The sequence below is a fragment of the Schistocerca nitens genome, chromosome 2 (genome assembly GCF_023898315.1).
Source record: "Schistocerca nitens isolate TAMUIC-IGC-003100 chromosome 2, iqSchNite1.1, whole genome shotgun sequence".
NCBI classification, from domain to species: domain Eukaryota; kingdom Metazoa; phylum Arthropoda; class Insecta; order Orthoptera; family Acrididae; genus Schistocerca; species Schistocerca nitens.
This window is the reverse complement of record NC_064615.1, coordinates 626,860,620-626,885,244: the sequence shown is the minus strand read 5'-3', so window position 1 is coordinate 626,885,244 and position 24,625 is coordinate 626,860,620. Positions and strand designations below refer to the sequence as shown.

The 24,625-nt window shown below is 37.7% G+C and overlaps 1 protein-coding gene across 1 annotated transcript in view; it reads left to right on the top strand.

The window, feature by feature from the left end:
• Nucleotides 1–18,410, top strand: part of LOC126236717 (AP-4 complex accessory subunit Tepsin-like) — a 131,726-nt gene extending 113,316 nt beyond the window's left edge. Inside the window, exon 9 of the mRNA XM_049946240.1 lies at nt 17,813–18,410. Coding sequence (XP_049802197.1) covers nt 17,813–17,846 — 34 coding nt within the window. The 3' untranslated portion in view covers nt 17,847–18,410. The remainder of the gene's footprint in view (nt 1–17,812) is intronic.
• The last annotated feature ends 6,215 nt before the right edge of the window (nt 18,411–24,625 follow it).

Sequence of the window (24,625 nt, the reverse complement as noted above, 5' to 3'; positions counted from 1 at the left end):
CTCCCACCCCTCATGCAGGCATTCTCTCTCTCTCTCTCTTACATGGTCTTCCCTCTGAATTCATGCAGCCAGTGAGTCATCTGTTGAAAAATCAGCCTCACACTACAGAATATCCCCCTGCCCCCATCCCCCTTCCCCCGCCTCATGCGCTCTTCCATACTCCCTTCCCATCCGTCTGCCAAGGCAACTACTATTATTGATAATAACCAGTCTGTCTTGTCACGGCCATGGGTTTGTTCATTTGGTGGGGTATCTATGTTTCTGAATGTGTGTATTTCTATTACAGAAAGAGCAAAAGCTTGAAAGCTAGTGTGAATAATGTTTTTCAGAATAAAATTCAGTCATCAGCTGCACAGATACTTTTATTTCACTTTACCAGTTTCAGTAGATTAAGTTGTGTTTTTTCAGAAGCTTAGTATTGGTTTAGCAGATAATAGCTTCTTCACAGAAGCCTAATGCCGCGATATCTCCAAACTCTACATATTCTGTGTGGTTGGTGTAATCACTGGCAAAGCGAAATGAAAATATCTGTGTAACTGACAATCAAATTTTATTCTGAAATATATACTACAGTTGCTGAAAAATAGTAGTTATGAATAAAATACTTTTTTCTTTTGTGTATTTCTATGTGCCACACATCAGTCAGCTATAGGTGAGTGGTTGCCTTTTCTTTACTCTAAATAAAGTCTTTGTTAGGTGTGATGGTGGCAGAGTGGTAAAGCCCTGTGTTCAGATAACAATTCACTTCCATGCACATGGATTCAAATAACAGTTCTTGCAATATTTTTTTACTGTTCACCAACAGAATGAAAGTTTTTGTAAAATTTACATGTTGCTATTGTAAACAGTTAAACAAATCAGAGTACTTGCCTACAAACTCTATGTTTTCATTGTTTTTTCCTCACATAATATATTATGCTTTTTTATACAACTATTTCATCTGTGTGTCATATTCGAGGTCATGTTATCAGGACCTGGGTATATAAGTTAAAGGAATAACTATTAGCAGCTTGAGTAAAAGCAGACAACCTAATAATTCTCTCAAACAACGCAAAAGAAATTATATACTTTCTAAAAGAATGTCATGAAATAGCAGCTAAAACTGGACTGCAGATCTCATACATAAAAACTCAGTCCATGGAAGAAACACCTCGGAAGGTAGATGGACATCCTATAGTAGCTCAATTTGACAAAATATTTCAGGCACCTAAACTCAGATACCTAGGTGAAATCATCTAACTTTCAGGATTAAATCATGAAGCAAACAAACAGAGAATCTCTGAATTACAAAAAGTCAAAATGTTATCCTGTAATGCAAAATTAAGATACTACATCTACATGATTACTCTTCTATTCACAATAAAGTGCCTGGCAGAGGGTTCAATGAACCACCTTCAAGCTGTCTCTCTGCCGTTCCACTCTCAAATGGCGCGCAGGAAAAACAGGCACTTAAATTTTTCTGTGTGAGCCCTAATTTCTCTTATTTTATCATGATGCTCATTTCTCCCTATGTAGTTGGGTGCCAACAGAATGTTTTCGCAAGCGGAGGAGAAAACTTGTGATTGAAATTCCATGAGAAGATAGCGTCACAACAAAAAACGCCTTTGTTTTAATGATTGCCACTCCAATTCACATATCATGTCTGTGGCACTATCTCCCCTGTTTAACGATAGTACATAATGAGCTGCCCTCCTTTGAACTTTTTCAATGTCATATGTCAGTCCCATCTGATGCAGATCCCACACCGCATAGCAATACTCCAGAATATGGTAGACAAGCGTGATGTAAGCAGTCTCTTTAGTAGACTTGTTGCACCTTTTAAGTGTTCTGCCAATGAATCACAGTCTTTGGTTTGCTCTACCCACAACACCATCTATGTGGTCATTCCAGTTTAGGTTATTTGTAATTGAAATCCCTAAGTATTTAGTTGAATTTACAGCTTTCAGGTTTGTGTGAGTTATCATGTAATCGAAATTTAGCGGATATCTGTCAGTACTCATGTGAATAACATCACACTAAGCTTTACTCAGGGTCAGTTGCCTCTTTTCGCACCATACAGATATCGTATCTAAATCATTTTGCAATTCGTTTTGGTCATCTGAAGACTTTACAAGATGGTTAATGACAGCATCATCTACAAACAATCTAAGAGGCCTACTCAGATTGTCTCCTATGTCATTAATGTAGATCATGAACAATAGAGGGCCTATGTATACCACTTCCTTGAGGAACGCCCAATATTACTTCTGTTTTACTTGATGACTTTCCATCTGTTATTACAAACTGGTAGGAAATCATGAATCCAGTCGCACAACTGAGGCGATATTCCATAGGCACGCATTTGGTTGGAAGACACTTGTGAGGAACGGTGTCGAAAGCCTTCTGGAAATCTAAAAAAATGGAATTAATTTGATATCTCCTGTCGATAGCACTCATTAATTCATGAGTATAAAGAGCAAGTTGTGTTTCAAAAGAATGATATTTTGTGAATCTGTGCTGACAATGTGTCAATAAGTTTTCTTCTTCGAGATAATTCATAATGTTCGAACACATTATATGTTCCAAAACCCTACTGCAAATCGATGTTAGTGATATGGGCCTGTAATTCAGCAGATTACTTCTACTTCCCTTTTTTGGTATTGGTGTGACTTAAGCAATTTTCCAGTCTTTAGATGCGGATCTTTCTGTGAGCGAGCGGTTGTATATAATTACTAAGTATGGAGCTATTGATCAGCATACTCTGAAAGGAACCTGACTGGTATACAGTCTGCACCGGAGGCCGTGCCTTTATTAAGTGATTTAAGCTGCTTTGCTACACCGAGGAAATCCACTTCTATGTTTCTCATCTTGGCAGTTGTTCTTGATTGGAATTCAGGAATATTTGCTTCATCTTCTTTGGTGAAGGAGTTCCGGGAAACCATGTTTAATAACTCTGCTTTTGTGGCACTGTCATCAATGACTTCAGCATTGTTATTGCGCAGTGAAGGTATTGATTGCATCTTGCCACTGGTGTGCTTTACATATGACCAGACTCTCTTTGGGTTTTCTGCCAGATTCCAAGACAGAGTTTGATTGTGGAAATTATAATAAGCATCTCACATTGAAGTACATGTTATCTTTCAAACTTCTGCAAAACTTTGCCAATCTTGGGGATGTTGTGTTCTTTCAAAGTTGGCATGCTTTTTTCGTTGCTTCTGCAATAGCAATATGACCCATTTTGTGTACCATGGGGGATCAGTACCAACACTTATTAATTAATGTGGTATATATCTCTCAATTGCCGTCGATACTATCTCTTTGAAACCATTCCACATCTTTTCTACACTTACATTATCAGAATGGAAGGAGTGGAGACTGTCTCTTAAAAAGGCATTAAGAGCATTTTTATCAGCTTTTTTAAATAGATGTTACTTTGCATTTCTTTTTGATGGTTGTGGGTGTTAACGGTATTTAGCCTAGCAGCAACTGCCTTGTGGTTGCTGTAACCGTCATGACACTCCCTATTTGTCCAGGATTATTTATCTTCGAGTGGGATCTTGTACTAATGCTTCAAAATAATTTTCTGAGAAAGCAGTAATCAAACTGCAAGTGCTATCCACATGATAAACCTTAATAATTAGAGGGAGATTACTAGTTCATGATATACAAAAGCCAAAAAGAAAAATCAAAAGAAAAATTTTTGGCCTGTTCTGCAGAGATGGAACGTGGATGAAAAGGAAATCTCAGGAATCGTATCAGCACACTGAAAAGATCTGACACTTTCAAGGAAAAACAGTTACTGGTCATATTCTTAGAATGAAAGATGACATCTTACAATCTCATTGGCAGTTAAGAACAATTGGATGCTTAAAACTGAAAGAAATCTTCAGGAAATTGGTCACAGATCAGATGGTACAGGATAAAGATGCATTCAGAACACTAAATGAGATAAATATTTTTTTAAATTATATTTGCTCTTCAATTAAATCAGCCCAGGATTTGTCTTTGTTTAAAACTTTGTGCTCAAAATCATAAATTTTGAGTGAAATAAACACAAAGATCAACAGAGCAGCAGACCAATAAAATAAGTGATATAAGAACATAAGTGTTTCAGCTTTTAATGAAAATATCATCATTTTTTCTACATCACCTACATTATTTAGTTAAGTGATTTCCCTTACAATTCTACCCCTACACCTATCATATACAGGCATGGAGCCCAAACATGTTTAATAATTCCAACCATGAAGTATGGAAGTGAGTTAGTGCTTGTTTTAGGCACTTAGTAAGTTGGCCTGGAATCAGAAACTAGCATCTCATTTAAATAATAATGTGCAATGTGACATACTGATATGATGAAGGCAAACATGTGTGAGTGTGAAAAAACTAGGTTTGAACTGAAAGCGGTGGTATATAGAATACCTTTTGCCTCACACAATATTGTGGACTGTGACATATAGATGTAGATGAAAACAATCTATCTTCCAACATGCAGTGTTACTAAGCATACAGCTACAAATCCTAAACAGTTGAAGACACCCCTGGTCTCCTGATTTACTGTAATTATGTAGAAAATTTGTGGTACAACTTAGAATCCTGCACTAAAAGCAGTCATATTTGAAAGAAAAGCAGTATGATGAAGCCACGTCCACAAGCATGGGACAAAATGTCAGCAGCGATACATCAAAACTGATTGAATCAACTAATAAATACTTCCAAAGAGTACTGACACAGAAGGAACAAGACATCTGTCTATGGTGGAATAATGTAAGGTATCTGTCTGTTTTCTATGTGTGTTTTCTAAATAAAAGTCACTGCTTTGAATTTTCAGACTCCTTTATATGTTGATACTGTTGCAGCAATTCAATCTTCAACATCAAATTGCCTTTGCACCAGAATATTGTTCCTAAATTTTGTGATACATTCAGTTTACTTTAACATGAGGATTTGAACAAGAACTGTTAAAGGAACCTTAGCATCAGAATAATTGTTATTAGTCTGAAGTTGACAACTGCATAAAGTTATTTTATGCAATGTTTTATTTTGAATTATTTTGTGTACTTCATGTATAAAATAAACACATCATCATCTAAAATCAGTGGCACGCTTTATTCTTAACACAGTGAACTATTTCCTAAACAAGCTCCAATCCAGAAATATGTAGGTGCTCAAATACATTTACACTTTGTGAAGACAGAGCAGAAGGTAGGTAAACAAGGAAGTAATTACAAAAGTCCACTACAAAGAAAGTAAATACTGTCACATTGAAACCACAATCAAGTCTAAATCTGAAGACATGGGTGGTAATGAAGTACAACACTTAGCACTGAAAGCATGGCTATTACCAATGTTAAGTGCACAGCCAGAACAGGGCCAATCTCCTGTATGGAGAGTGTATATATTTCTAGAAACATCAAATTTTTCCAGAATGCCAGTATTTACACAATTGTAGAGTCGTCTAGAGATACAAAAATAACGTATTTCAAGGACATCAACATGTTTAACAAATATAACCATCTGTTCTATCCCCATAGGCTACCTGTCCTATCCCCATAGGCTACCTGTCCTATCCTCTAAAAGCGTGTTATATTTTGGCCCATTGCTGGCATTGTATTACCTGGACAAATCCTATATCACTGTGATATGGCCCTTGCATGAATAAACAAATAAATAATTGCTGCCGGCCAGGTCTGAACTGGAAACCTGCAAGATGCCAACCAGCTATGCTAACCACTACACCACACTGTATGCACCATAGCTGCAGCGTTGGTCACTCTCCTGAGCAACGACAACCTGCTGTTTCATTAGTGGTCTTCTGTATGGCAGAGCTGGTGGATCCTTGTATTCTGGCGGTGTTGTCACATCCTCTTCATTGTGATATCGTAAGTAGCCTCCCTCTTGTCAAAGCTTCACAGTTGTTGAATTGGTCTTCAGTTTCCTTGAATCTCCCATCATTGATTTGTGCCTGTGGTGTGTACTAGGGATTCATCTGGAGGACATGGACAACATCTCTGCATTTTTGTCTTTTGGATGAAGGGTCATAATTCTCAACTTTGTATGAGACATGTCATAAGCAATGAAAGATATACGATATGGCCCAGAGTAGGCTCTTTGACAACTTTGCTGATGGTCCTACTTTCCGCACAGGTTCAAAAATCCAAGCTAGTTCTCCTGGACTGTGTCTCACTGGTCAGTGCTTGGACTGTAGTCCAGGTCTGTACATGAGCCAGCTGTTGTGCTTCTTCAGTCTTGGTAATGTGCTGTTTCACATAGTTCTCATGAGTATTGTCTGGATAAAATAGGGGCAGTGCAGCAGAAAGAACTGTGTGAAGCTAGTGTCTTGTTCTCTGTGTTGTTCGTGAATGTCACAAAGGGCACCACGTGGAGTGGCCATGCAGTTTGAGGCACCATGCCACGGATTGCACAGCCCCTCCCACCGGAGGTTCAAGTCCTCCCTTGGGCTGGGTGTATGTGGTGTTCTTAGTATAAGTTAGTTCAAGTAGTGTGTAAGTCTAGGGACCGATGACCTCAGCAGTTTGATCACTTAGGAATTCACACACATTTGAACATTTTCACAAAGGGCAGTATTGCATCCTAGTTTCTGTGTTTGACATCTACCAGTGTCTTATATCCATCAATTCCCATTTGTCGACTTCGGGAACTACCCCAATTCCATTTTGATGGAAGGGTGCTGCTCCAGGTGGGATTGGTGTCACATGCCTCAAAAGTAATTGCAGTACATGCTTCTGTCATTGGCATTCCGTACAGTGCCCTATGTAGTGTTTAACGGATTGGTAAAGATTAGCCAGTGATACCTGCATCAGATTCAGTCTAGAGTCTTCAGGAATCTCATATGAGCAGATGCTGGAGCGTCATGGGAATACTTCAGGATGGCAATACCTTTCTTCTGTTCAGCAGCAATGTCATTTAATGCAGTAATCCACATTGGCATGTTCCACCAAAGGATTCATTAAAAGGCAGTTGGTGTCCTTATGTTTGCATCCACTTTTCTGTACCACTGTGATGATGTACTGCTGAAGCCTCAATGACCATCTTGCCACTTGACCCGAGTGATCCTTCAGACTAGTCAGCCAACATAGAGAATGGTGGTCCATCACAGAGATGAATGGTATGCCAAAAAAAATATGGGCAGAACTCGCTTGTAGAGTTCATCTCGGACTTGGTGAGTACTCTGGAACTGTAAGTTATCACCCTCTTTATACCTTTCTGAATCTGTACTAGAACTTCCCCTATTCCAAAATCCCTAGCATCAGTGTGAAGCTCTGTCTTGGCATTCTCATCATCAGTGCTAGAAATGGAGATGATGTCAGCACCCCCTTAAGGACAAGGAAAGATCTTTCTTCTACATCATTCTCTGAAATTTTGGTGTCTCCTTGCAGTACTTCTTACAAGGGATGTGCTGTGGTACAGAAGATCCTGGTAGTACAAGCACATTCTGGGAAAACTTCTCACTTCATGAAGGTGCCAAGGAGTCAGAAAATCTGTGACTGTTCTCATTTTCTCTGGATCGGGACGGACTCCATTACCATTCATCAGGTGCCCCAAGATTTTTCTTTCTTGGGCACTGAAGAGGCACTTTTCTTTCTTCGTGGTTTTGTTGAGTCATTAGCAGGCGACACAGAAACCCCATATGCTGTGCTGCTGCTTCACACGGACTACCGGAGAGGACCAAGGACTTTCTGAAGGTTCAGTGATGACATCTTGCAGCATTTTCTCCACCTCCTTGTGGATTATTCATTCTTCAGCCAGCATAACTCTAAATGAGCATTGGCTAATTGGTGGATGATCCTTAGTGTTGATACAGTGTTTTATCATGGGCTGCTTGGTCTGTATTTTATCTACTCAGGTTTTGAAAACAACTAAAAACTGATGCAAAATGGCTATTATTTGCTGACATCATTCCTAGGTCAGACCAGATCCTATTGGCAGTTTGACATATTAGCTGCCTCTGATGCATAATCTGCAGTGGTACAGGAGCACAATTCTTCAGTGACACTAAGATGCCCTTCCTGTTATGGTTCAGCAGGGATGAGTTATGGCTGCTCATGACAACTAATGATCCAAAGTTCTCCTTAACCACCCACAATGCTTACGACCATCACTGGCATGTAGATTTCTTTTGTAAGCCTGAGTAGCTTTTTGCAATTGACAGATGCTTCACAGTTTAAATATGCATCTTGACTGGTGACTGGAATTCATCTCAGATAATGATGGTAACAATGCCTTCAAAGGCAAAAAACCACCCAGAGCAATCTTCACTGTGTGCTTATTGGAATAGCTTTGTCAGTCTGTCCGCACACTATGATTTCTTTGATGCCTGCAAGAAGTCCCATCTGAGAATGTTGTCATGATTACATTCTGTTAAAATGTCAAATTTGAAACACTGTGTTCTGTTATTGATAATTATTCTTGCAATACATGTTCCTGTTGGCTGGAATTATTTCCCATTTGTGATCTTCAGCACAACCACTTTTGTATGCCCTGACTAGATTTTCTGTCATCTTGGCAACTGTTGTCCATGGTGGTTGCCTCACTTAGTTTTCCTTGATTTGGCAGCTGGCAAGTCGAATGGTATTTGTTTATGGCAACAGGGAATGACTATGGGATGTTGAGTAAGGCGATGAATTTCTGCCTACAGTCGACTATGATGCCTGCAGTTGACTGCTGTGAATAGGACTGTTAAGGTAGTTGATGCCTTGTGGCATAATAGTTGTTGAACACTCGTCTTATTTCTGTACAATAGTGTACAACATCCAGAGTGTCCACAATGGAAAGGGCCAAAACGCTCTGTACTTATGCCTGTGTCATTTTGCCATGGCCTCGAGCCCTGTTTTTCAATTGTTGTTCTGCTACACAAACCAGCTGTTGATTGTCATCAAATGTTTTCTTCAGCTCAAGTTTATTTGTCCCAGCTACTGAGCTGCTCTGCATTGTTCTCAAACCATTGCTGGACTGTGCCATCCAAGTGAAAGTATACATTTGCTAAACACATCATGTCATCCCACGTGTTGTATCTGTCAACTCAGTTGAATCCTTTCAGCCATTTTGCTGGGTCCTGAACAACAACTCCAGAAAATACTGATGGATGCGTGCTGTGAAGCTGACTTGCTGCTCTTTTGGAATCCATCTGTTTCCTGCATATATGGACCTTATTATTGATGTACTGCTTGTATTCTGGCTATTGTCCATGTAGGTGACCACTTTTACATTGCCTAATAGGAGCATGATGATCCAGATGTTTCGAAATACCTGATGTCTCCACCAAACAATGCCATGTCGAAATCACAATGAAGTCCAACACTTGGAACTGAAATCATATTTATTACTGACATCAGCTTACAGCCAGAACAGAACTGATCTGAACAGTGTGTGCAGTTGTTTATAAAAAGAAACATCAAGTGTTCCAGAATGTTAGCATTTATACAACCATCAATATTCCATAGATACAAACATTACAAACAACAGATATTTACAGAACCTCCCAGAATTGAAAAAATACAAAATAACAAATTACTAATGGTTGGGTTTTGAACCAGCAGCCTGCAGCAAGCCAGCCAGAGATTCTAACCACAACAGCACACTGCATACACCAGAGCTCATGGCAATGTAATGTATACCATACTTATGGTGAAACATCATGATAATCAGCTATGATTTGTCACTCTTCTGCATTTTGTGCTGATCTTATAATTTTTTGACAAATTTTGTCTAAATAAATGTTCACACAGCTTTGGTTTTTTTTTCTGTAGGATATATGCTGCAAGATTTCTTTTCTCAATGATATCTTTCGAAACATCTAATTCAGTTTATTTCCTGTCCAGCTAGTCTTCATTAGTCTTCTCCAAAGTTACATTCTCATCGCTTCTTAGTGTTTCCTGTCAACGAGTGCCCAGTTTTCATGGTCTTTCAGGAGCACAACCCAGATGAATGTCCTAACAGATTAGGTTTTTTCTTCAGTACTTAACAACTTGTTTACCAGTAGTTGTCTTCTTTCTTTGAAAGCACATTTAGTAGTTGTGTTTTTTTTTCTTGTTTACATACTGTGTATATTGTCTTTTGTAATTTAAGTGCCTAGATAATAAAATTTATCAAGTATCCCAGTTTATTTCTGTTAGTTTAGGTGCCAGGTGTCATTTTTATTTGCTTACTATCATAATTATCAGAGTTTTACTATTAGTTTTAAGTTCAAACTTTTTCGTGGCTGCTGAAAATTTAGGAAAAATATACTGCAAATATTTTTCACTATCATCTATTACAGTAAAATCATCTGCAGATCTATACGATGAATTTGAATTACAGTTCATTTTAACTCCATGTGGTTTTTTCTTCGTATAGTCTCATAGCTTTGTGATGAAAAGATTAAAACAATAACATGATACTGAATGTCCTTTTACTCTTTTTCTGATTTTGACTTTACATTGCTCTCCATTAACATCCGGCCTCTCCCACTGGTTTTTGTATATATCTGATAATGTTCTATCTTTTCAGTGTATCTTTCAGGATCTTTAAGTGTGTCTTCCTGCTAATTCTGTCAAATGCTCATTCTATACCAGTAAAGGTCATGTCAGTATCACTAATTCCAATGTTTTCTTTAGCAGCTCTTGAGTGGTTGAAAGCTTCTCTTGTTCCTGATTTTTGTCTAAAACCAAAGTGATCCTCTTCAAGTTCTATTCTGCATTTTGTGCTATGTTTTATGTTGAATTTATTTTTGCTGCATATGAAATTGGGCTTGGTGTTCTGTAAATAGAGCAGTCTTTGCTTATGAATGAATATTGCTTTACTTCCTGCAAAGCCATCTGGAAGAGACCAATAACCATAATAGTTTACAACTTTGTTTCATTTTTGACCATAATTCTGTCAGAGCTGAGCTGGCAGGTCATCTGGAACTAGAGGTTTCTTTGCTCTCATATCTATTTTTATAATTAAAAGAACTTATCTGCTAACACTACTTCTCCTTCTTCCATGATGATGTCTTTTTTTCTTTATAAAACCACAAATCTTCTCATTGTCTTGAATTGTAATATCTCAATCTTCCTGTAGACTTTATTACTCATTTCATCCCCTGCACATATCATTAAACCAATGTTCCTGAACCTATCTGCATTATTGTGTAATTTTTCTTGATCTACCGTGTGTTTTCCAGTATTTACGGTATTCATTTCCTGGACTAAGTCTATTATGATGTCTGTCATCCACAGTTTTCTATGTCCCATTTTTTCCTCAGTGCTTCATATGTCATTTTTGTTAATTTATTTCATTCCCTGATTTTATATGAGTATTATTTAATTTCACATCACATCAACTATTACATATTAAGAAATTCTTCCATGGAGTAGGAGGAGCTGTGAAGCAGATATTTCAGTTTGCATTTATTTAATTGTACTATCTATTAAAGTCTGTACATCAGTAGGTAGGTGGTTGATTTTTGTGGCTGAATAAGTCACCCTCTCTTCTTTGCAAACCTAAGACTGAGTGATGGATAGTGGGAGCTATTTCTCTCTCAAGTATTATATTTATGAATATTACTGTCTTTTTCAGACTATGATTGACTGTTGACAACAAACTTCATAAGGGAGAAAGTATACAGTGGGGCTGTTGTCAGTATGCCAAACTGTTTAAAGAACTATCTCTAAGATGTTCTAGAATCGACTCTACATATCTTTGGTGCAGGGTCAAAGGGGCTCATGTCAAAAACTATGACTTTTTTAGGAGAGCCACAATAAAGTTCACAATCCTCTTTTAAATCCAAATATGTATGTATTTAGACTATAACACATCATTACATAGTAAATATTCCCTATTTTATGGCCCAAATTTCCTTGGGCTCTTAAGTTTATTTTCCCCCCCTTTTCATCCAGTAAATGTAGATATGTGCTCCAGCCCATTTGCATAATAATTTTATGACCTTAATGAGTGTGACATGAAACAACTTTATTTGCAAATAATTATCACATTCGGACAACATTATATGAGTAGCACTAAATATTAAACAAGAAAGTACATACTGTGTAAATATTTCTATAACATGTTATGGATGTTATGAACAAGAACAATATTGTAGATTCAGTTATTTCAGAAATCAGCCTGATGTTATAAATCGAACACGATACAACAAGAATGCTACTCCGACTCAATTTCATTTAGATCTGGACCGTGTGCAATTGCATCAGGATCTGTAGGAAGACTCTATAAAAGTCATGAAACACTGGTGGTATAAGAGGCGGCAGGTGAAGTAAATCCTCCTCCTTTTCGTTGGATATAGGCACGAGTGATTTGTATGTCCTTTTCTACTTGGTCCATTGATGGCCTGCCCCTTCTTCTGAAACTCAACATCTTGAAAGATTCGTCACCCAAGGAATTCTTGTAGTTGACCATTCCTTCATTGTCAGTATACTGCAGCCATTGACCAACATGCCATGAGTAATGTTCTCCATCTGTTTTTCCTTCTAGAAATAAAACTAGTTTTGAGCAGTCCAGCGAAGTCATAAAACTGATCCTTGTTTAATTCAACAACATTGAATTGTTTTTTGCCAGTGCTCCTCCCCAACTGGTACCAATCATGAGGCTAGTAAACTGGTACCTTGCATTTTTTCCTCCGTTTCTCTGTCATGGAATGGCCGATGTCACATTCCATGTGCTTGTGTCCAGCAACTAGGAATTTATGATTGATGACCCTGATGTGAGGGAAGTCTTTCAAAGCATCAATGAACATTGCTGCAATATGGGATTTTTTTTATTTTGACCCGCACATGTGTGAGAATAAAAGATTATTTCTGAAATATTTATGGGCATATTAGACAAATGCATATATAAGTACGAAGCTATTTTGTTTGCTCCCCTACCAGCTAAAGCTTCACGCCACATATAGTTGGTGGATTGTCCTGCACCACTATGTGTACTGTCAAATTACGTGTCCCCAGCTGACATTTGCAGAAAGCTACGGAAGAAGCAAGGCATGGTGTGGGAAGGCATTGCTGCAGATCAAAGCTGAAACATTTTTTAGAATCATCTTGCTTACACATATTTTTGTCTTTTGCTTTTGATAAGTAAGCAAAGTCAGCTGCCTCTTGATGTAGGTTTTGTTTGGTTGAGTAATTTAGTAAATCTGCTGTATTACCAGTTTCTTTTGTAACTTGTTTTTTCATACGTAAGACATCACTTTTGTGGCATGTATCTATTCTGGGTTTTTTGAAGGGGAGTTTCAAGGTATGAAATTCCCTTTCATAGATAAATCTGGATACAGGTTTTGATTTGTTCTCTGTGTATAACTGGTACATAATTTGCAAATTCAGATGAGAAGGGAGATACCTCTTGTCATTGCTCCTCCTGGTGTAATGACTTTCATACAGGGGGAAAGACAATAAATGAGCTCTTACGTCATTCAGTTCTTTCTCACTCTTCTTATGTTTCACTGTATGTTTTCCACACCTGTCACTGGGGGGTGTTCCAGTAGTACTTCGTCTTATTTTTAATGGCGTGTCTAACAAATTTCTCATCCTTGTCTAGTGTGCTGAGGAAACTGTTTGCATACAGGTTTCCTTTGATCGTTGATTTCAAAACAGTATTCATGGGTTTCACTCCTGTTTGTAGAACATGTTTCCTTTCTGGGTCTCCTGGTTGCCACATGTTTAGTAGTGACATGCTTTGTTATAAACACAACTCTTTCATCATGTGTACCGAGTCCCCAGCATTGCGAAAAAATAGTTTTGTGAATATGATTATCCAGAATCAGAAAACATTTCTTTTTGCACTGTGTAAGAGCTTTCGTCTTTCTAGCACATACTTCCTTCCCACTAACATTAATGTACAACTGTCCAGTATGCAAAAGAACAGTTCGTTCCTTGCGCAGTGCTCTAGCCCAACAATGTTGAATAGCCGTACCTTCACCATTGCCACTGCTTGTAGAAGGCTGCTCAATTCCATCTCTTGAAAGAGATGTCTCCGCCATAAGGTCTGCAGGAACATTTTACGCAATGTATTCTTCCTGCTGATCTGAATCAAGAGGGGCTTTTAGTTTCTTAGTAACGTGACTTTTTCTTCTCATTATTATTTCATCATCGAGGCTGCTTTCATTTTCTGAATTGGTACATATGTCTTGTCTTGATCACTGTCATCATCATAATCCAAACTATCGGACAGTGAAGATGCTAGTTTGTTCATTGATGGTTTGTCAGGGGCTCCCTCCAATACACCCCGTACTTTATCTTGTTTGGATAGCTGTGAAGACAATATTAAATTGTTATCACTGCATTCATTTAAAAATAAACAATAAAATGTTTTGTAGAAATTAATCGTGTTTCATATTCAGTATCCTTAATTATTGTCTCTGTAGTTTTACAAGAAGTGCAATTTGTCACAACTTTTATGAAGAGGCCTATATGCACAAGCTTCCTCAATAATAAAGTATTGCCAACCCTGGGAAAGATTACGGAATAACAAATATAAATTAAAAAGTTGAGTGTTACTTCTAAGGATTGGATTGGATTGCTTGTGGGAAGAGACCAAACAGCGAGGTCATCGGTCTCATCGGATTAGGGAAGGACAGGGAAGAAATTTGGCCGTGCCCTTTCAAAGGAACCATCCCGGCATTTGCCTGGAGTGATTTAGGGGAATCACGGAAAACCCAAATCAGGATGGCCGAACGCGGGATTGAACCATCGTCCTCCCGAATGCGAGTCCAGTGTGCTAACCAGTGCGCCACCTCGCTCGGTTGAGTGTTACTAAAGGCATATGCCAACATAAAAGTTATTCAGTTTATGTCATACTGCTGATACAAAGGGCATAAGTTGACATAAGCCCTTAATACAAAACAAATGTTAGCAAATATGACTTAAGGCACAGTGACAATTTGAGTCAGTATGCCTTGTATTGCACCCTGACATAAGCCCTTTATACCACACCAAAGCTTGTGTTTTCCTTGTCAATTTCATTTAACAAACCAAAAAGTGATTTGCGCCCTTATGACCCTGCACTAAAGATATTTGCCTTCACACTTCTGTGTAATAAACATTTTTTTCCTAAATGAGTTCCTTGGAATATAATGCCTTAAGACATTAGTGAATGAAAATAAAAAGGTAATCTTTTTGCTGTGCTAGTATTAGTCTTAGTCATAGGAAAGGGGAATTTTGTTAAAATTCAGTAAAGGCACGGTTGGGCAATGAAGTCTGGGGCCGCTGGCAGTGTGTGGTAACAGGCGGCAGCCAGTAGGCCAGGCAGGGTAAACATGGAGTGAAGCAACAGCGAGCCAGGAAATGCAGCATTGCTTTAAGTTACTGCAATGTATGAGGCGAGGTAGAAGGCCAGAGCTTGGAGTGGCGATGTGTAAGTGGATGACGTATGGGAATTTATCCCTGCCATAGTTTCTGTCCCTCTCTGACACTGCCTCAGAAGTGAGGGGAAAAGCAGTATAAATAGTCAGGCACTTTTAGCTTGAGAGGGTGTGTTCCAGAGTCGAGTCGGACCTGTGCTGGTCTACGCTTGTAGGGGCCAGTCTGACAAGTTTGTAAATATTCCATGTAAACCTGTACTTTGTTTCTCTGTACTTTTTTGGGCTGTATTCCGCCTCCGTTGACACAACACCAGGGCGGGATGGAACAGCAGCCAGGTACTTTGAGATTCCACAGTCTGCCTGAAGGAGGGCAGTGACAGCGGTCTGTAGCCAGTCCAGGACAGGCCATGTTCGCTTCCCATATAGCGTACTGGGGTCCGGGTGAGGCGTATGCTGCAGGAGGAACAGCAGTGCTGAAACAGCGTTAGGGACGGTGGCAGGTGTTGCCATCCAGTGAGCACCACTAGGGGCAAGTTGCGGCATGGCGTCCAGGAGGGCACAGGTTCGAGTCCGTCCTGGGAGCAGCAATGGGTATATGATTGACAGATAATTTATGACCCATGTCCCGTGGTTGGACAGAGCTGGCCAAACGGGGCGGAGAGCGACAGGGACCAGGGACTGTAACAGTTTCCGGAACCACAGGCAGTAGAGCAGTGCCAGTTGCTATGCCTCAGCGGGCGGCAACTGGGCGAGCGCGGCTGACTTCCATCGTCAGGCAGCCTTGATGACCGCAGCAGCGGTGTCGGCAGTCCAGGAGTACTGAGACAGCTGGACTCGTGGACGGTGCGCCGACTACGCTTCTGTAAACTAGCTGAATAAAGGAATACTTCTGAATGCCGCTGTATCACACTGCACTGCCCCTTGACGCTATTGAACGTGCTCGGCCTCCTGACGAGAAACGGCGCGGTGGGGCCTGGTTTCAGCTCTGCCAACTGGAGTCCCAGGTTCGACCATAGACGGTCCACAACATTTTTGACATTTTCATCTCCACAATCTGATACCTGTGCCAAAGAAGTTATGGAGCTTAGTGGCTTAAGATCTGTAATGTTTGACTTCATGTTATTATTAATAAAAGTGTCTAAGAATTTAGCATATTCTGTTTCATTTATTGATGTACCATAATTTTTTTAATGGTGTGGTCATGCCTTGTGCAGTGCAGAATTCCAAGTATCGTGTTTTATTTAAGATTATTGAAAGTCTGCAGATAAACAGATATTAATTTTCTAGAAATTATTATTTTCTTCATTAGATTTGATTACAATTCTTGCATCATAAGGAAAGAGAACTTCTACTGCTTCTTGGGTATATAATTGACAGATAATTTATGTATGACGAGAATCAGACCAAATATTGATCTGTGTGGTACAACTGAATGGTTATTCCTGATTCTGAAGATGCTGTTTCATTGTGTACACTCACTAAACTTCTTAATGTAACACACTACATTCTTTTACTTATATAGGATGAAAACCAGTGTAAACCAGTTCAGTATTTTCGACATCTCTGTGACCATTTGCAATGCCCTTCTTTGTATACATCCAATATCCCCTTTTTCCTACATGGTATGAGTCCCACGAGTGTTTTGTGATGGAAATCCTCTACAGAGTGATTGCATTTTCCCATTCTATCAATGAACCAGAGCCTAGTCAACTGCTTTGTCAAAATATCTAGAATATTTTAAGTTGATTTATCTTACGTGATCATACAAACCACTATAATCAAACAATGAAAACACCAGGTAGGAGTATCAACAATGTAGGAAAAGATAGATTGAGCTACTCACCATAAAGAAGACACCTCACACACACACGACCACCAAAATGCTGGAGTTGACAGGTGTGTGTGTGTGTGTGTGTGTGTGTGTGTGGGCGCGTGCGACTTGATGTGTATTTCACACACACACACACACACACACACACACACACATTCAGTATGTTGTTTCTTATTTGCATTTTAAACAGACACTAAAATCTAAAATTTTTGTAGAAGGCCATAGCTCCAATTCAGTTAATCACAGCAAAAGTAAAATTGGGGGTTGGGGGAGCATTAAAAGCACTGTAAGTTTCTTTGACATTGTACAAGTTTCTGTGCAAGAACAGGACAAGTCTCTTAACTTTTAAATCAAGTGCAGACTACCACAGGCACCTTGCTCATTTTTAGGATTTGGATCAGTCAGAGACTTGTCTCATTTCTGCACTGAAGTAACTGATGGACACACACATAATGATAAATAAGCTGGATGTAGCAAGCAATCACAGAAATAAGTGTGTTTGATTTAGTGGTAAACGTAAGTGCAATAAAAGTGATTTATCACAAAAAGTAATCAAGAATAGAAAAGTAAAGTTTATTGTCAAGATCCTTCCTATATTACTTATTTTGAAATTATTAAAAGTTGATGGCATTACTTGAGGGATAATCACTTTGGTAGCAATGTTTATTAATAAAGGTTTCACGCATATTTTTAATTATGTATTTAACTTGCAGATGGCTTCAGTGTCCAGGGGTCTTCATTCCATAGCATAAAGGTATTTCAATAGTTCCTGGGATTCATAAATGACGTGCTTGAAGAATAACTACTTGCTTGCAGAATATGATGTTTTATATGTCATACCAGCTCGCTGCCATGCTGTTCAGAAAGTTATAAACCTCTTCTTTCACCTCGTAGTTGGAGCTGAATCGCTGGGACTACAATTACGGCTGACATGTACTGTGAGACTCTGAAAAAACTTAAACGGGCAATTCAGAACCAGAGAAGAGGAAGGTTGAGCAAGGGCGTACACATTCTCCAGGACAATGCTCGTCCACACATCGCTCGGCAAACCGTTGCTCTCCTGCAACAGTTTCAGTGGAACATAATCACCCACCCACCCTATAGTCCTGACTTGGCGCCCAGTGACTATCACCTGTTCCCTAGGTTAAAAGAACATTTGGCCAGAAAGTGATTCAGCTCCGATGACGAGGTGAAAGAAGAGGTTCATAACTTTCTGAACAGCATGGCGGCAAGTTGGTATGACATGGGCATACAAAAACTGCCACAGACAGCGTCTACAAAAATGCACCGACAGAAATGGTGATTACATCGAAAAATAGCTAAATGTTCAAGCTGTAAACTGATGTAAACCATTGTAGAAATAAACAGGTCTATGTACTTATAAAACATGGGAGACCTTACTTTTTGGATTACCCTCGTAAATTTGATCCGATATCAATTGTTAAACTGATGAAAATACAAAAAGCAACAAGCTTCTTGAACAACATCAAAATAACTTTGCACAATATGAGTAAGTGATAATATCTTGATTAACATGCATTTACTATTATTTATTGTCCAACTAATTTTCATGGTATAATACTGTAGCATAAGTAACTATTGATATAAATGAAAAATATGTATGTCATAAAGCTTCGTCCAAGTAATACAAAACTTTATAGCTGTCCAGAATCACGAATTAAATACTTTATAAATAAAAAGAAGTTCAAACACGACCAAAAAAAAAAAAGTGGTATTGTAGATTTCGGTTGGGAGGAGAAATTCCAACATGGCTACATTTATTACAGTATGCAACAAGTCCGATGGGCTAGAGAGACTGTAGTCAGCCATATGGAAATGGAAATGCCTTGTGGCTAGGGCCTTCCGGCACGTAGACCGTTCGCCTGGTGCAAGTGTGGCTAGGGCCTCCCGTCGGGTAGTCCGTTTGCCTGGTGCAAGTCTTTCATGTTGACACCACTTACTTGCGTGTCAATGGGGATGAAATTATGATGATAAGAACATCACAACACTCAGTCCCTGAGCGGAGAAAATCTCTGACCCAGCTGTGAATCGAACCTGGGCCGTTAGGCATGACATTCCGTCGCGCTGACCATTCAGCTACCAGGAGCGGACAGTCAGCCATAGAACAGGAAAGAACCATGTGGATAAGTACAAGCAAACTGACTTAAGAAAGGATTGCACCCTAAACTTGGACACAGTTCACGAATGGATATGGCCATCTTTTCATTACACTAAAAGGCTCAATATAATATTAACACCTAAGTTTTAATCTTTTCAGATACAAAATAATGTTTTGAAAGACTAAATGATGAAGATTCCATGTATGCAGTTACAACAAAGAACTTGTTCACTAATTAAAATTAACAGGATATTCACTTTCAAAAACTAACAGATCTTTGACAAATAAAATCAAGACAACCAAGGCCAAAGATTGAGAAAGTATTTGCTAGTCTATACAGTACAAGGAAGAAGCAAATTGAGCAACTGGGTAATTTGCTCTAACAGGCAGAACTCTTCAAAGACAGAAGGGTGGTTGAATGAAGAATGGATACCATACAAGAGGAAAATGCAGGAACATATTCAGTTTTTCTCAGCTAAAGATACACACTATTGCATCAAAACAGTAAAGTGTTAGATGCTTTTCTCTACAGGGGAAAAAAAACTGTAATGCAAAATACTCTTATACTGGTAGTGGTGAGAACTATGGGTTTTATCTAAATTAATACTGTGAACATTTTCCTGTGCACTTTGGCTGACCATAAGTGAATGTGTGAGCTGGGGGTTAAAATTAAAAAAAAAGTTGAAATTTGTACAAATCTTCCAGGAAAGCAGCTGTTGGAAAACTTATGGTTTATAAATGTTGCCATAATTAATTTTATTAAAAAAATGAAAGATCTGCAGGAAAAATGTGAAGAACGAGGCGATATACTTTGAATATATTCTAATTTCATACAGATTCTTCCTTTGCTGAATATACTAGTGCAAGAAAATTTTTATTATAGGCAACTATGGGTGGACCATATTTTGTAATCATAATCTCTAAGACAATAAGGCACATTTCTGTTCATATCTATAAGGCACTGGCCGCAAAATTTTCAAATGAGGTATGTTAAGTTCTGCTTCATTATGTTCAGAATAGGTAGTATCCTCTAAACAGTGAAAGAACTGCATATTTTTTACAACTACTTTGGGGGTAAAAATAAAAATTCGTAGAGTCATTTGACATGGGATGGTTTCGAAGATTGCTTGCTATTTCTCACAACAAGGTCATTCATTTCTTCCATCAACCTTGGGTTCAGTGCCATGAGATAAGATCAGACAGGGTGTACATGCCAGAACAGTATAAAGCCTTTGTCATCCACCCAAATGTAAACAATAAATCAGATGTAAAAGCAGTCACTTCTAATTATGTTCGTAAGTTTAAAGACTGGTTGCCAGAAGTTTACAAGAGAACCTACTGCTCAATAGTCACAATTGGGATCAAAATATAAAGAGAAAATAATGTTTTCTCCAGCACAATTTGATGAATTTGTTTACTCAAATGGTACACATGTATTTGTAAGTGCTAATGTTTACAAAGGCAATGAAATTACTTGGCCTATATTTTCTTTGTGAAAACCTGCACTGTATAGGTAGCATTGCCCTCACCTAAAGCATTAGCTGAGAAAATTCCCATTAATAGAAAAAAAAACCTCCAAGACAATCACAAAGTGAAACAGTACATTTCCACAGAACACAGTTCCTCCCCTGAAGAATATTGAATTGGCTGTCTTGTGGTAAGAAATGTACTGACCATTATGTTCAAGAAGATAACACTGCACATATCCAATATTCCAACTAACTGTGGCTATTCGCTTTGAAATATTTGCAAATAAGACTGAAATAACTATTAAGATGTAAAAATGGTTAGTCGAAGTCTGACTTGTACTTTAACATTAAACTATTTCATCTTGTACTACTCTTAACTGTTTATTGATTTACATAAATACTTCATCTAATGTTCCAATTATTATTATTATTATTATTATTATTATTATTAATTGAAGAACAGTAACATAGAATCTACTGCATCTAATGTTCCTATTATTATATTAGAGAAGGATAGTTTCCACTCACCATATAGCAGGTCAATAATAGACACACACACACACGCGCGCGCGGGTGTGTGTGTGTGTGTGTGTGTGTGTGTGTGTGTGTAAGAAGTAAGAATCTACGACTCAGCATCTCCACTAGATGGTGAGTGGCATCTTTCCTCCTCTAATATTGTTACATTCCATCCTGCACTTTTCATTGCTTGGTTCCAATTATTATTTTTTTTATTATTATTAATAATAATTGGAGAACAATAAAATAGATTCTATTTTGTATGCAGTGCCATAATGTTCTTTTTACAGGAGAAAATAAACTGAAAAGTAGTGTGAAATTTAGGTTATACCACTTGTATACTTTCTATTTTTTTTAATTAACCATTTTCATTTTCAATTATACTTGCTAAAAACACATATTTTGAAACATTCTTAAGACATTATCTGTCACTTCCTTGCACAAATGGAATAAGTCAAGGTTTGATAAAATAATGTTCTGGAAACATGGTTTGTTGCACACTTAAGCTTCTTGAGCGCTAAACTTAGCCTGAGAAACGGGGCTACAAATATTACTTAATTATTGGAAGAATAAACACATTTTCTTTCAGTGTCTCAAAAGCTGAATTCCTTTCCTCGCCTTATCTCCATTCTGCAATGACTGATTCATTTGTCACTCAGCCTATTGGCCCACTGCACAATATCCTGTTGTTGTTCTCATTCTTCAGAGTGCAAAGGAATCGTGTCAGAAGTGTGGTTACATTCCTTAGCCTCATGAGTTATCCTTTACTAAAAATGCATTGGGAAGTTCTTGAATCTCTTGATGTGCTGTCATTTTACAGTCCCTACTACAATGGTGGCTGCTCATTTTGGTGTTCCCAAATCAGCAAAAAATTTTAATGCTCACAAGGAGAGGTCCACAGGTAAAACAATCTATAAGATGGTGTAGGTTACAGTTGCAGGTCTCAAAACCTGAAGCAATTCATCAGAGTGGGCCCTCATTTATAATAAAAAATAATCATTATTATGTGATCTATAGTAGCTTAGCAGAGTGACTAAGATACATTCATGACACATAGAAAGTTGTGGGTTTGAACCTCATCAGATGCTTTCAATTTTTTAATATTAAATTTTTATTGAAATGACTTTCATTATTATTTTTATTCAAATAATTGGTATAAAGCATTTTTTTTAAATTTTTAGTCATCTGCTGCACCATTATGTTGACTTTTTTTATTTGCTCTAAATTTTTTCTTCACTATCCTTCTCTTTTCATTTGGAGTCATCGTGCACGTGATTTTAATTATTTTTGTTTACCTATGATAATTTTTAAACATTTGTAAATACAGATCTATTGGTTAAAAAATGAAAGATGAGATAATCTATTTACACTGTTTGTTCAAAGTGATTAAAATGTGTTTTTCATTACAAGATATACATTTTTTTGGATAGTAACTGTCATACAAACATTTCAAACATAAATTGTAGCTGCACTTTGGCCAACACAGATGAAAATTTAATTGGAAAAAGAGATTAGATTAGATTAGATTAATACTTGTTCCATAGATCATGAATACGACACTTCGTAATGATGTGTAACGTGTCAGGTTAATAAAAGATGTCTGTACAAGATACTACATTACACAAAATAATGCAAGACACTAATGTTTAAGTTGGGTTTTTTTTTCCCCTCCCTTAATTTATATCTAAAAATTCAGCCAATGAATAGAAGGAGTTGTCATCTAGAAATTCTTTTAATTTATTTTTAAATGTTGGTTGGCTATCTGTCAGGCTTTTGATGCTGTTTGGTAGGTGACCAAAGACTTTTGTGGCAGCATAATTTACCCCTTTCTGTGCCAAAGTCAGTTTATCCTGTATAGTGAAGATCATCCTTTCTCCTGGTGTTATAGCTATGCACACTGCTATTACTTTTGAACTGGGTTGGATTATTAACAACAAATTTCATAAGTGAATATATATACTGTGAGGTTACTGTGAGGATCCCTAGATCCTTAAATAGATGTCTGCAGGATGACCGTGGGTGGGCACCAGCAATTATTCTGATTACACGTTTTTGAGCAATGAATACTTTTCTACTCAACGATGAATTACCCCAGAATATGATGCCATACGAAAGCAGTGAATGAAAGTAGGCATAGTAAGCTAATTTACTGAGATTCTTATCACTAAAATTTGCAATAACCCTAATAGCATACGTAGCTGAACTCAGACGTTTCAGCAGACCATCAATGTGTTGCTTCCAGTTTAACCTCTCATCAATGGACACACCTAAAAATTTTGAAAATTCTACCTTAGCTACAGACTTCTGTTCAAAGTCTATATTTATTACTGGAGTTGTGCAATTTACTGTACGGAACTGTATATACTGTGTTTTATCAAAATTTAAAGAGAGTCCGTTTGCTGAGAACCACTTAATAATTTTGTGAAAAACATCATTTACAATTACATCACTTAGTTCTTGGTTTTTGGATGTTATTACTATACTTGTATCATCAGCAAAAAGAACTAACTTTGCATCTTCATCAATGTGGAATGGTAAGTCATTAATGTATATCAAGAACAGTAAAGGATTGTAAATAAACTAAATTCAAGCAAAATGAGGAATATAAATAATGAATGCAACAATTTGGCCAAATACATAAAATAATAAATTGAAAGAAACTGAATGTAAGTTAACACAGAAAAAGATACTTTAAATCACACAGACAAAGAATCCAAATGAAAAAAAAAAAAAAGAATTACAGGAAGAAAAACTAAGGACAAATAAAATTAATACAATGATTAAAATGACATGACAATGAATTATAAATAAAGAAGGTTACATTTAAATGAATTAACTGGATGAAAATAGTGACCAAAGTCATAATATAAAATTTCAATGTACCTGAGAGGATTCAAACCCACAACATTCTCTGCACATCAGGAATATATTGTAACCACTCCACTACACTACAAAGCTGCAAAATACTTATTTTTAAGGGACTCCAGAATGACACAAAATTCTTTTTTGTATATTACTGACAAACAAGGGCTCATTTTGATGAATTGCTTCAGAGTGTAATATCTGGGACCCTAACCTACACACTGTATAAATGGTTTCGAAGGTCAATCCTACCACTGGGGACCTCTTCTTGTCAATTAGAAAGATTGTCATTGCCAAAAGATGCAACAATTTTTGCAAACAGCATCTGTCAAGGAAAATCTAATGCTTATGTATTTGGTGTATTATTGGCAGGTGCAGTGTTTGCTGCCACCAAGAAGAAGTAATCATCGAGTGTAGAAGGGACATGTTTTTAAACACTTCTTGGTCAACACTACTTGGTCTGTGATCTTCTCAGTATTTTTCACATAGTTACGTTTCCTATATTAACATTGCTCATTTGAGGGAAGCCATTTCTGTTTCATGCATATCATTATACTTAC